At 46.6% G+C, this 13,892-nt stretch overlaps 1 protein-coding gene and 1 long non-coding RNA gene across 2 annotated transcripts; both read left to right on the top strand.

The window, feature by feature from the left end:
- The first annotated feature begins 1,127 nt into the window (after positions 1–1,127).
- On the top strand, positions 1,128–11,296 carry LOC134442047 (uncharacterized). Its single transcript, XM_063192387.1, has 10 exons — positions 1,128–1,338; positions 2,546–2,667; positions 3,736–3,887; positions 3,981–4,120; positions 4,545–4,703; positions 5,962–6,229; positions 7,276–7,435; positions 7,593–7,718; positions 7,979–8,856; positions 10,661–11,296. The coding sequence occupies exons 1-10, from the start codon at positions 1,151–1,153 to the stop codon at positions 11,093–11,095; spliced, it is 2,628 nt and encodes an 875-aa protein (XP_063048457.1). The 5' UTR covers positions 1,128–1,150; the 3' UTR covers positions 11,096–11,296.
- A 721-nt stretch (positions 11,297–12,017) lies between these two features.
- LOC134442048 (uncharacterized) lies at positions 12,018–13,404 on the top strand. The gene is made up of 3 exons (XR_010033278.1): positions 12,018–12,103; positions 13,076–13,118; positions 13,260–13,404. It is a non-coding gene; the product is annotated as an uncharacterized LOC134442048 (long non-coding RNA).
- The last annotated feature ends 488 nt before the right edge of the window (positions 13,405–13,892 follow it).

The following is a 13,892-nucleotide window of genomic DNA, read 5'->3' as shown; positions in this document are numbered from 1 at the left end:
CCTACAACCTCCTGCTACTCAGCGCCAGGTAGGTTTGTGTGTGTGTGTGTGTGTGTGTGTGTGTGTGTGTGTGTGTGTGTGTGTGTGTGTGTGTGTGTGTGTGTGTGTGTGTGTGTGTGTGTGTGTGTCTGCTTGTGTGTGTTTGTACGCACTAGTCCATCTATGGTTCCTGCATCATTTTGCTGCAGAATGGATTTTTTTTTACACAATCCAACAAAAGTAATAACATTTCAGTCTATGCAATAGGGGCATTAGCTGTAGTTGGACAGCCTCTGCAACATGATCTCCAAAAATTCCGTGCTCCTGGACACGGATGTTAAGGACACGAAATCCGTGTCTAGGAGCACGGATTTTGGCAAAATTCCGTGCTCCTGGACACGGAATTGTTTTCCGTGCTCCTGGACACAGAATTGTTTTCCGTGATGGACACACAGAAGTGCTATCTCTATACTCCCACAGCTCTATGTTTCCACAGTCTTTGACCTCAGTCAAATATTTTTTCTAAAAAAAAAAAACATTTCTTACTGACAGGTTAGGGTTAGGGATTGTTTTGGTCTGGGCACAGCTAGTATTCTTTCATTCATAATATGAATTTGATAGCCTATCAACCAACTGGAAAAGGTATTTCTCAAAAATATGTCTTTAATGACAGGTTAAGGTTAGGGAATTTTTTGGTCAGGGCACAACTTAAATTGCTATAGCATTTTTTTGCTTATGATAAGCATTTGGTATGTATTTTCTAAAGATAGAGTTAACACAGTGCTGTGGGAATATAGAAAGCACTTCCGTGTGCCCATCACGGAAAACAATTCCGTGTACAGGAGCACAGAATTTTGGCAAAATCCGTGCTCCTGGACACGGATTTTGTGTCCTTAACATCCGTGTCCAGGAGCACAGAATTTTTGGAGATCAGGCTGGCCTGTCAGTGACATGCATACAACAGTGTCATTCGCTGTCATCTTGCCAGGAGGAGTAGCGCCCATTTCTCACAAATTTCAACAAGGAGTATAGAATGATTAATCACACTAGAACTAGTGATTGGATACTCTTTGGTGAACTCTGGCGAAAATGGGCGTTCCTCGTCCTAGCAAGGCTAGAACACTTCCCTTTGAGAAAGGCCCTGTCTCTCTGTAGGCAGGAGCCATCGCGCATGATCCACTACACGGGCGGCCAGATCGTGGCGCTGTGCTCCAAGGACCGCGTGGTGCGGCTGGTGGACGTGGTGGCTCAGAAGGAGGTGCTGCCCGCCATGGTGGGCCACACGGGCATCGTGCGCGCCGTACTGCTGTGTGAGGAGAGAAACATGGTCATCAGCGCTGGATATGACCTCAGCATCAGGCGAGACAAGACGCACACACACACACACACACACACGCATGCACGCACGCGCACACACACACACACACACACACACACACACACACACACACACACACACACACACACACACACACACACACACACACACACACACACAGGGAAGCCGACAGGGGGGGACAAGCGGGTCTCTTGTTCAGGGCCCAGGGAGAGAGGGTCCTCTATAGAATGTACGCATTGGGTGTGGGGCCCTTTCGGATGAATTTGTCCTGGGCCCGGCCAAAGCTGTCAGTGGCCCTGCGTCACACACACACACACACACACACACACACACACACACACACACACACACACACACACACACACACACACACACACACACACACACACACTCACACACACACACACACACACCTCATGTTTGGCCACATGGCAGTTTACGCGCTATATTGCTGTGTGAGGAACGTAATATGGTGATAACCACCGGATACAACCACAGCATCAGATACACACACGCACACACACACACACGCACACACGCACACATACACACACACGCACACACATACACACACACACAATACACACACACACACACACACTCACACATACACACACAAACTCGATATGACCTCAGCATCACCACAAACACACACATGATACACACATACAGACACATGCACACACACACAATACACACAAACACACATACACACACATACACACACACACACAAACTGGTTATGACCTCAGCATCAGATATAGTAGTAATCTCAGCTTCTTCCGGATACACACACACAGGTGTAATGTCAGGTTTTGGTCCTCACAATAGTGGTGTAACAAGTACATACACAAACACACATACACATACACACACGCCTTGTAGGGGTGTGTATCACAGCCTCCATGACGATACGATTTAATATCGATATCTTATTATTCGATGCGATGCGATTCGATTATTTTCAATACATAAGAATGCCCCACTATACAATACTATACGATTTGATTCGACTTTTTTCCAATTCATTTTCCACTTCTATTATGCTATGGAGCTAGGACTTTTGGCAGGGGCCAGCGATTTGATTATTTTCGATACCTAAGAATGCCCCACGATACGATGTGATTCGATTCAATCGTCAGATTATATCGCAATATATCGATACATTTCGATGATTATTTACAGCCCTAACGCCTTGACTCCTTGACCTCCTGCCTGTCCCCTCAGGTGTTGGAACATAAAGACAGGTGTGTGCACCGCGCTGCTCCGAGGCCACATGGGCACCATCACCTGTCTGGACGTGCACGGGAACCGCCTCGTGTCCGGAGCCAAGGACTGCAAGGTCAAAGGTTAGTGCCAGATGAGATTATAGGATTATAAAGAGAATTTACTATAAAGATGCACTTTGTAATATTTGTAGTAGTTTCTTAGCAGAATTCATGCTGCCCATTCACAACCTTTTTCATGAATACTTCCCACCACCATCAAATTCGAAGTATTCATTATGACTAGGAAAATTGCACTTTTCGTACATGAAAAGGTGGATCTTCTCCATGGTCTGCCATTTTGAATTTCCAGAAATAGACATTTTTAGCTGCAAAACTTAATGTACTTTGGTCATACTAGTGAATATTAGTTTATTATTTAGTAAATGTTGATGACAAGATCAAATTTGCAAATAAGCAGCACAGGTTCAATGAGCAGCATCATAGTTGCAATACCTACTCTGACTACCATCCCACAAAGTGCACCTTTAAGGGAAATTTACGTCCATGATTTAAGTCCACACTTAAAGGAGAATTACTGCCAATTTAAACATGCAGTGGAATTGCTCATGGCACCCTTGGCTTGTCTGCAGTCTTTCTTTTGTTCAGCCCTCTCTGAGATCCTGGCCATTGTAATGGGGGCATGGCCAGTTTACATTATTTAGAAAAAAAAATTGGTGAATAGCATACTCCAAAAATATCATCATCAAGTGATACAACATCAGCAGACACCTTATAATACAGCAAAACGTTTGAGGTGATATTTGAGGAATGTTAGTTCTTTAAAAAAAAAAAAGAAAAACACAAACCCATGGCAAAATTAATATGACAGTCATGCATGATTCTGCATGGTTTTGTATAGTGAAGAGAAAGGAGTTTCCTACTGGGAAACTCCAACTCCCATTGTCATTGTGACACAGCACTCCACAGCACTCCACAAAATTGCATTTATGCCTCACCTGTGCAAGGGGGCAGCCCCCAATGGCGCCCCAAGGGAGCAGTGCGGCGGGACTGTACCATGCTCATGGAGGAGAACGGGGGAGAGCACTGGTTAATTACTCCCCCCACCAACCTGGCGGGTCTGGAGTCAAACAGCCAACCTTTGTGATACAAGTCTGACGCCCTAACCGCTTACCCATGACTGCCCTACAGTGTGGGACCTTGAGTCGGCGAGGTGTGAGGAGCACCTGGTGTTTAAGCACCATCACCCCGTGCTGTGTGTCAAGATCGACAAGGCATTTGTGCTCAGCAGCTGCGTCGGGGGACTCGTGAAGATGTGGAGCCTCGAGGGCTCCTTGATTAAGGTGAGAATTGTCTGCCTGCCTATCTGCCTGTTTGTTTGTCTGTCTGTCCGCTTACCTGACTGTCTGTCTGTCTGTCTGTCTGTACGTCGGCAGGTGGTGTCAGATAAGTGCCCAGTGACGTGTCTGTACTTTGATGAATGGCACATCGTGACGGGTGCAACGGATGGCCAGGCAATGGCCTGGAGCACCAACCCGGACTTCAAGAAGTGCCTCAAAGTCTTCAACCACCCTATGTGAGTGTGATACCGTGTGTGTGTGTGTGTGTGTGTGTTTGTGTGTGTGTGTGTATGCGTGTGTATGGCAGTGGTCTCCAATCATCTTCCGCCAAGAGCCAAATTATTATTATTAGCGCAAATGAAGCTGAGGGCCAAACCAATCGCCCAACCGTATCGCCACAGATAGCACACATATGTTTTCATTTGTTCCAACCTCATGGCGGGCCAAATGTTTGCCATGCCCGGGCCGGATCTGGCCCACGGGCCGCCATTTGGAAACCACTGGTGTATGGAGTAAGTGTGAGTTCTGTGTCTTGGCACATCTGTGTGTTGCCTGTTGTGGACAAGTGTGAGTTACTTAATTTTTCTCTCTCTCTCTCTCTCTCTCTCTCTCTCTCTCTCTCTCTCTTTCGCTCGCTCTCTCGCTCTCTCCCTCTCTCAGGGAGGTGTTGTCGGTGACGTGCCTGTACCTGCGCGTGATCACGGGCTGCGTGGACGGCTACATCCGCATATTCAACTTCCTATCCGGCGAGTGCATCAGGGTCCTGAAAGCCTGCGGCCACAGCAGCCCAGTGCACTCCGTACATGTGTCTGAAAACAAGTGAGTGCACTACCGCAACACACACACACACACACACACACACACACACACACACACACACACACACACACACACATACACACACACATACACACACACACACACACATAGTTACGGTATACAGCCTTAGGCCACTGCTGCCCCATAGACACATGCTTATTACAGTTCTGACACTGTGTCCCATGGGTCAGTTCGCAAAACAGTTTTGCTAATATGGCACTCCGAACGAGGTCTCATGTCGCGAGCCACATTTAGAGTTTCCTTCACTACATTGTTTGGACCAATAAGGTTGTGACCTTACTGGAAGCGACGGACCAGCATATCATTAGCGTGGCAAAATAGCAATTGGCTACTGTTTGTACTGTTGTTAATAAAAATAAGCTGCATAAGATAATCAACATGGCCAGCAAGATTGCTTGCCAGCCACTAAATAGCATGGCCATGACTGTTGAAGCAAGGGTGGTAAAGAAGGCAAATGCCATATGTGAGGATCTCTCCCACCCCTTACAGCAAGCATATGAGTTGTTGCCCTCAGGTAGGAGGTTTAGGATGCCCTCATTTAAGACAAACAGAGCCCGCCAATCATTTATACCTACTAGTATCTCCATCCTAAATAAGACAACTGTAAGTTAGACTGAATAGCACACTGCACTTTGGTACTGAATACTGCACTTTACTGTGTTTATGTTGGGTTTTTTTTGTCAACCTGTCTTTTTGTTCTATAGAGGGAGGGGAGGGGAGGGGGTCGTGTTTGTCTATTGTGTTCTTGTTTATTGTAATGTCTTTGTAATTGTATCAGATGCACTGAAAATGGCACAGAACAAATTTCCGAAAGGACAAATAAATAATCTATCTGTCTATCTACTACACATGCTTGTTTTTACATTTCCTTCACTCCCAAATGGTTCCCATAAAATACTTGACTGGCTCAACATCAAGCGGTTGGTGTCACATCAATATTATACAGTATCAAGTTCAGAATTAAGAGACTGAGACCAAATTCTTCTACAGATCTGAATGCCACACTTCTTACGATACATTAACAACATGGGGGCAGACGTTTAGTGCATGCAGTGTCCATCGCTAACGCACTGCGATTCTGAGTGTTGTTAGGACAGTATCTAGGCACTGGATGAGCGCCCTACGCACTGAAACAGTGTCCAAGGTGCACAAGTGTGCTATTTGAGACACGCCCATAGTCTTAACCTGGCCATTGTATGACCTTTGCATGACCTTTGTGTGACCCCTCCAAACACAGCATAGTGGTGGACACAGACGACGGGGTGACGCTGCTGCAGTTTGCGCGCGGTCGCTGGGACTACACGTCGTCGATGGAGCGCGATGCCAAAGACGGCGCGTCGTCCTCCACCGCCGCCAACGGTGGTCCCGCTGCTCCCTCCGTCAGCATCCTCAAGCACACCAACGCCTACGTGCGCGCCGAGCGGATGGCTGTCATCGGCGCCTCCAACCGCAAGCTCTTCCAGCATCAGCATCAGCACCAGCATCAGCATCAGCACCAGCACGCAGTAAATATGACAGTTACACAGAGTTAAATAACTCTTTTAATCCCTTATCACCCAGTGAGCAGACAGAACTTCTTCTGGTTGCCTGAGCAGGTGTCCATTATTTATAGTAAAAAAGCCGCACTCCCGGATCAATTTCTTGCAGTTTTAATACTGGGTTAGCATGGCAGACAGACAGACGTTTCGGCCTAAGCCTTCTTCAGCGTCTTTTTCAGGTGTCCATTATTCCCAGAGAACAGGACACCTATGATGTCATGCGGTCGTGCGTGCGTCTACCTTAGACGCGCATAGAATGCTGCCAATATTTAAATGAAGAAATCGTGCGGATGACATACCCTCAGCATTTCAAAGGTTCTATGCGCGAGGGTGCAGTTGGATGACAGTTTGGCACACCTGCGAGCGTTATCCCGTAGCCTTTTTTAAGACAGCTTAACAGGTGTTTTTAAATAACTAGGCCTATTCATACACGGAAGATAGTTTCACAAATGGACTTGGCGAAGCTAACAGCCCTTCGGCTGCACCGTCAGGCTGTTAGAACGCTTCTCCTCATCCATATTGGGACACCTCGTCGGCCGTCATTCCTTACTTAACGCAGAGCCTATGTTATAACCCTACTGTCACCAAAATTGTCATGGCTATGTCTCAATGTGTTACTTAAGGCTGTCTGTACAGTCATAGCAATGAAGTAGTTGTTGTTATGAAGTAGTTGATTATTTTCAGCAAAATAGTGAATAGGCCCGCCGGCGACCCCATTTGCAGAGGCTACAGTTGACATTGACTCCATTTCAGATAACATTTGTTCCCACTTCAAAAGTACTAATTTATTTTACCCTTTGATCATTTTAAAAATTTCTGAGTCAATTCTACTCAATATGCAGATGCAAATGTCAATATCTGGAATGTGAAAAAAAGGAACACTGGTGACACATGGAGCAGAGTGTGCGGAGTGAAATGACTGACGTTTGACTCTCCTGCTAGCGTCATTTGATATGTAGATTGAACATTGATTGTTGAACATTACTAATGTCCCGTTTTCCACTGTGCACCAGCTGCATTCCCCTAATCCACTGGATGAGCCCTCAGCCGAAGCTGCTGTTGGAAGTGGAAGTGGAGGTGGAGGAAGTGGAGTAGGAAGTGGTTCTCTGATGGCAATACCTCTCTCCCACAGCTCTCGGTCTGTGTCCGCAAACAGCATGCAACATGCCATGGGTGAGGGCTCTCGAGCATGCACAGTGCACACACCTATGCAGTACATATACAGTATAGTCAGGCTCAAGCCGGGACAAATTGGGCTGAGGCCTTGGTTACACGTAACATAACACTAACATATTATGATCCTGTTTACACGGCATGTTCATCTCTCCAGAGGTCCAACAGGAGTCTGCGCGCAGGGCCAACTGGGCTCATGTATACAAGCGTAGCCGGGCTCACAGCGAGCTGCAGGCTGACGTTGTTGCCCTTAGTGGACAGGACACTACGCCTAGAAACACAGGTAACACACGCACACGCACACACACACACACACACACACACACACACACACACACACACACACACACACACACACACACATCTAGTGACACAGGTAACACACACACACACACACACAGACACACACAGACTTATGTAAGTCCCCATCAAAGAAAGCATTACATAATATTAATAACAGTAATAATAATAATGATTTATAATAAGAAGAACTCCAAGTGTAAGTGTAACATAAGTGTATGTGTTATTTTTCTGTAATGTTAGGGCGTGAGACGACCCTGATAAGGGAGGAGCTGAGCCGCAGCGAGTGGACCCTGCTGCGGCGCGTGAGGAAGAGGGCCCCCGCCCCCCACGTGCCCCAGCAAGGGCCCCCCTCCCTGGACCAGATGCTGCTGTCCCTGGGCAACTCCTCGCAGCTCTGTCCCCTGGCCGAGCCCCTGCGCTCCAACACGGAGCTCAACGCCCGCACTGTGCGCAACGCCTGGGGCTCGCCGCCGCACTCCCGCTCGCCCACCGAACCCAACCGCGGACGGCCCGGACCCGAACCTGAACCCAGCCACAAACAACATGAAGTCAACCGCAAAAGATGTGAGCCCAACCAAGAACCCAACAGCAAACGATCCGGACCCAGACCCGAACATGAAACGGGCCCAGACCCAACACCTACACCTGCACCCCAGCCCGCCCCGGCGCCTCCATCAAACCCTCTCTCAACCACTCTGTTAACGCCTCCGTTGGCACCTCCGCCTCGGACCGACGCGAGGCCCAAGAAGACGTCATCTGCCTCGTCCTCCGCCTCCTCCGTCTCCTCCACGCCACCTCTGGTCGCCCCGCAGCAGTACTTCCAGAAGCTTCCGAAGCCGTCCAGCTACCCGCGCTCCAAGGTGATATACACCCCTCTGAGGCAGCTGCCGCTAACCTCCTCCTCCTCCGCTGCCTCGTCCGAACCCGACGCCAACGCAGGACGCAGGACGACGACTAGGAGCCCTGACGAACCGCGTCGGCAGCGAGCGCGCTCTTGTGTGCCCCCTCTGGAAAGGTCAGGGGTCAAGGTGAAGTCCAAGGGTCGAGACCCGCTTCAGAGGCCGCTGAGGAAAAAGAGGCCACAGACCGCCGGACCAACATGTACCGCAGCCGGCAAGGTAGGGTGTGTGTGTGTGTGTGTGTGTGTGTGTGTATGCTTTTGTCTGTCTCTGTGTGTGTGTGTGTGTGTGTGTGTGTGTGTGTGTGTGTGTGTGTGTGTGTGTGTGTGTGTGTGTGTGTGTGTGTGTGTGTGTGCGCGCATTTGTGTAGATGTTGATGTTGCATTTGTGTAGATGTTGCATGATACAACATGTGTCTATTTTTCCATGCCTGTTTTGACCTTGTATACTCCCTCTCGCTCTTATCTCCCTCGTATAGATAGATTTCCAGGCAACGTCACACGGTAACAAAAGGTAACAACTGCGCATGGGAGGGGCAGAAAGCAGCGCAGTTCAATATTGTTTTCTATCGACGCTGTGGATAACTTGTCTAAGAAAGTGGGATTTTAAGATGCTGATCTATTTTCAACTGTACTTGCAGAGTTAGTTATGTGATCGGGATGATTTGTATACCTTGCACAGGGCATCCGTTTTTTAGGAAATGTAGGTTTTAATGAGTTGAAAGGTTTTTTGTGATCAAGCAGGTTGTTGCACCATAGCATTTTGATGTATTGTTATTGTAACAGACTTTAGCACTGTCTTAATGCTATTGATTATACACTGGAGAGGGCATTCATATTGTTAATAACCGAATTACCAACTTCCAACTGTAATTAGATCCTAGTTGTTTTAAAACTGGTAACTTGCTTTAGCAAGCTCACACACTAGTGGTGGTGCTAGCTAGCGAAAGCTAGCATAAACGATTGCAATGTTGTTATGACACAGATGTTTAAGTTATTGGAGATCTGTTCGTTTTTCATCTCCTTACAATTGAAATACAAAATGTAGATTAGTCTACAAGTAGAGTCCTGAGATCTAGTAGCAATGCAACATCAGAAATGGGCTGATTTTGTCCAGGTAATGTAGCGCGCTAGCTAGCTAGCAACGCTTATTGAGATTCGGTAGGTAGCATTGCTAGCAAGCTGTACTGTTTCAAATGGTTTATATGTCAGGTCATATATTCAACAATACCCCCCTTTCAACTTAAATTTACATTTTATGTAAGATGGGAGACTCATGTCTGACTTGGAGGTAGTGGTAAGTTGTCCAGCTAACACGCTAACGTTCGCTGCTAGCTAGCTAGCTAACGTGTAGTTATTAGATGTTCAAATTCACCAGGTTATTTATTTGGTACGGTCGCCTTTCCGTTTAAATGCCGGTTAATCAAGTGTATGAACATATATTCTATGAACAACTGTCTGCCAAAAGTCGCACAAGCAGATGTTTACATTTTGTATGTATCTCGTCAAGTCTGCACCAAGCACAAACAGCACACTGCCTGAAGTTCCTGTTATGGCACATGAATGATCGTTTTACATCCAAGCAAGATCCTTTGCCTTCTCGCTCACTCCCCCCTTTTCCTCAATGTAGTGTACAAAAACATCGGAGAAGAAACGTTGTCACCTTTGATCAAGCACGTTTTACCAACATCAGTGTCAGCCCATTGGCAGCCTTCAGATGAAATGCTATTAGCACTGTATATAAATATCCTGCCTTTTTATCATGAAACCTTGACCTAGGAAAGGCTCTAGGTGGCAAAATTACGATTGGGGATGGGTCGGGAGAGTGTGTACCGGCCGTTTTTTATTTAAAAAAGAGCAACTAGCAAAATAACAAAAAGTAACACACGTAGATTTTAACAGAGCTGTATACTGTTTTTCTATGGCCGTAGAAGCCTTTCTGCCCCTTGTCGCCGTGCGCAGGCGCGCTGTTAGTAAACATGAAATCTATCTATACTTCCCCCAAACCTCCCACCCCCTCCCAGGTCCCCCAGGTGACCTTTGCCCCCAGGTCTCCTGCTACAGGTGACAGCGGCGCCAGCTCCACCACCATCACCCCCGTCCTCTCACCCCCCAGCCTGTTCACTCGCACTCCTGCCGACGTATGCCAGACCCCAATCAAGCATGTGGAGTTCAAGTCTGCCAAGGCCAGCCCCCAGCGCCTCCACAACCCGCTGGATCCCTTCCGAGACCACAGCGGCTTCCAGCTCCGCACCCAGGCCCAGCTGGAGGAGTATGTGCGCGCGCAGACGGAGCGTGGCTGGCAAGAGAACGCCAAGGGCGACAGGGAGGAGAGGTGGCAGTCGCAGTCGCGGAAAATGACATTGTGGGGCCTACTGGCGAGAGGGCTGCCCCACCAGCACCTGAGCCAGGAGAGGCAGGTGTACGCGCCAGAGCTGGGGCCCCACGTTTACATCTGAGACACACACACCCATTTATGGACATGAAGTACAGTCCATATTTCTTACAGCTCAACCAAAGACGACCACTTGTTCTGAGTCACCTCTATTTTTTATGTTTGCAAAAAATCCCCCCCAAATCAACCTGTAATGGGAATGTTCTGTAATATTTAACTTTTGGGATATTTGAAGAAAAAGGCATAATAAATGAATTGCTATTTTGAAGAATGACTTGGTGCCTGTCTTTATCACATTTTAAACATGATTTTCAGTTTTTCACCACCCATGCTACAAAGTTTGTACATCCACACTCCACTCATCCTCACTCCATTCATGTTGGCCCACTGCATAACCCCAAGTTCACATCAGAGGTCACCTCATCAACTTAAAAGCAGCACACAATTATGGTTCATGGATATGGTGCCACGCAAGCACGCACACACACACACACACACACACACACACACACACACACACACACACACACACACACACACACACAGGCATGCACAAATATACACTATAAAGATGAATATTCATATATAATATAACCTCTAATATAATCTCTAACCATTAGACCAGCTGCCCCTGCCATAGACACAGGACGTTGTAACGTGCACACGCCCACACACAGCACGCAGACATTCCTCAGCCACCTGTGACATATTCAGTGTTCAGTTTATAAAAAAGAGATAGTTACAATTTGAATTAATGTTCAAGAATTCCATCACACACAGTTAATACATGACACAGGTTGAATTTAGTATAGGCCTACTTGGGCGTTTGTGTTGTTATGAAGTTGTATGGTTGTGGTGTGTGGTTGTGACAGGTTCTCCCTAGACTGAGCAAATCAGATGTGCACACATGGTTAATCTCTATCTCAGTCATAGGTCATAAAGGCTGAAGGCGGGACCAGATGAAAAAGATGCTTCCAGAAGTTCAGGTGATCAAGCGCTGCTGTGTTTTGCTACGGACCTCTGATTAGCCTACCAAAATTTTATTTCAAGCAAGGATAAAACGCAATTTAAGGTAAGTCAGAACTGTAGGGGAGAGCCGTGAAGATCGAAACACAGCGATTTCCTCTAAATTAAACATCCGAAACTTATTAGCCTATTTTGTCAATAGCCCACGTTCAGCGCGCACAAATCAGGTTACCTGACTGCTGATCAGGTGCCAAAGTCAACCGATTGCAACGTTATCCCCGCGAGCCCATTTTTGTCACCGAGAAGTTGGCTAACGTGTTACTTATTTTTGTGATGAAAAGATTTGTTGTTTTTGCAGTATGCTTATTGTTATTATAGCCTAAGGTATGGCTACCGCAGATGTTAAATGTGTTTTTATTAATATGCGGAAGTAGGACGTTTGTTCAGGGTGTCCAGGTTTAGAGTCAAAACATGGCGCAAGAGTCAAGACCACTGACTTGTATATAGTACCGGTATAACAAGTCAGTGTCGACACTGCGGGGACGACTGAAACAGTTGTTCACCTGAGGGGGGCGGGGGTAACCATAGGCTTGGCCCTATACTTGTTGAAATCTATTTTTTTTCTCCTCCATCATGTCTAGTTTACAATGCACGTTACCATGGCATTAGACTTCATGTTTCTATAGTATGAACCCATCCAATCAATTCCCCATGTTGAAATAATATTCTCAAATCCATTGAAAGTATGGAAAAGTGGCCATTTGTCTTTTTGTAGGCCTACCATGACTGGTTCAAAGGTTATGAGTCAAATCAGAAATTTAATTAAAAAAGGGGCTATTGCACAGTTTATGACCTCTCAAATAAGTCATGGGACAATTGGCAACAATGGCTTTTTTTTCATCTCTTTTTGTAAACTAGACATAGCAGTATAAAAAAGTAGGTTTCAACACCCCCCCCCCCCCCCCCCCCCCCTTAAATGAGACTACTTCAATCACCCTCGCCTCTGTCTAACGATTGTCTGAATGGGATGGAGTAGGCCTATAACCTTGGAAAACCTTGTGCTTATTTATTTATACAGGTGCTACCTATGGGTCCTGTACACCTTTGTGTCTTCTTGTTGTGTAAGTGTACCCTTTTATACACTCAGTTAGCCTTTAGTAGATTGGTGCTTGATCAGTTACTATTGTCAGTTTGATTATATTTTGATCGATTGCCCAGCCATCCTTATACTTCACCCAATATTGTTGGCTTTTCTATTGCAGGGTCTGAGCCTGTGCTTTCACCAGTTCTAAGTGCCCCCATTGGCAACCATGAACTTGACGATGTGTGTAAACCACAACTTGACAGTAAGTATGGGAATATTAAAGCCATTGTATATCCCTGATTTTTGGAAGGGGAATGATATTTTTGGACTTAAATGGTGTCTTGGAGGCAATCTTTTTCTCAAAGTCAGATAAAAACATGAATATATGTCCTCATACAGCTCACAGGCACATGCCGGTACCTGCCGGTGGCGACATCAGTATGAGCCTGTGTAACCGGGACCAGGTGAAGATCAGCTTCATCAAGAGAGGCAGCTCAAGACCAAAAACCCTTTTCATCATTGAAAACGGTCAAGTATTCCGCAGTCATCCAGAGGCAACTAGCGGCATCAGAGCAACTGTTCAGGATGGCAAAGTTGTGCTCTCCAACCTGAGGGAAGATGGCTTGTTCACAGTCTTTGATTGCAACCACGAACTGTATAAAATGAGTGTCACAATCACTGCATCGGGTATGCCTCCTCCAACAACTGTTGTTGCTTCCACAGGTAACGTATGAGCAAACAGTAGACTTGTGAACTTGTCTTATAATCAGCTGACTCTGCACTGGTTGGATCAACTTTTGTGGTGGATCCT

Source organism: Engraulis encrasicolus, unplaced genomic scaffold, assembly GCF_034702125.1.
Source record: "Engraulis encrasicolus isolate BLACKSEA-1 unplaced genomic scaffold, IST_EnEncr_1.0 scaffold_1106_np1212, whole genome shotgun sequence".
Taxonomy (NCBI): domain Eukaryota; kingdom Metazoa; phylum Chordata; class Actinopteri; order Clupeiformes; family Engraulidae; genus Engraulis; species Engraulis encrasicolus.
Note: the sequence above shows the minus strand (reverse complement) of the source record. Positions and strands in the feature narration are given on the sequence as shown.

Bases quoted from the DNA above. Each gene is read 5' to 3' on its own strand.
- LOC134442047 (XM_063192387.1), top strand. From the start codon at position 1,151: ATGATCCACTACACGGGCGGCCAGATCGTGGCGCTGTGCTCCAAGGAC. The intron at 2,668-3,735 runs GTTAGTGCCAGA...ACTGCCCTACAG, and splicing joins CAAGGACTGCAAGGTCAAAG to TGTGGGACCTTGAGTCGGCG. The intron at 4,704-5,961 runs GTGAGTGCACTA...CTCCAAACACAG, and splicing joins GTACATGTGTCTGAAAACAA to CATAGTGGTGGACACAGACG.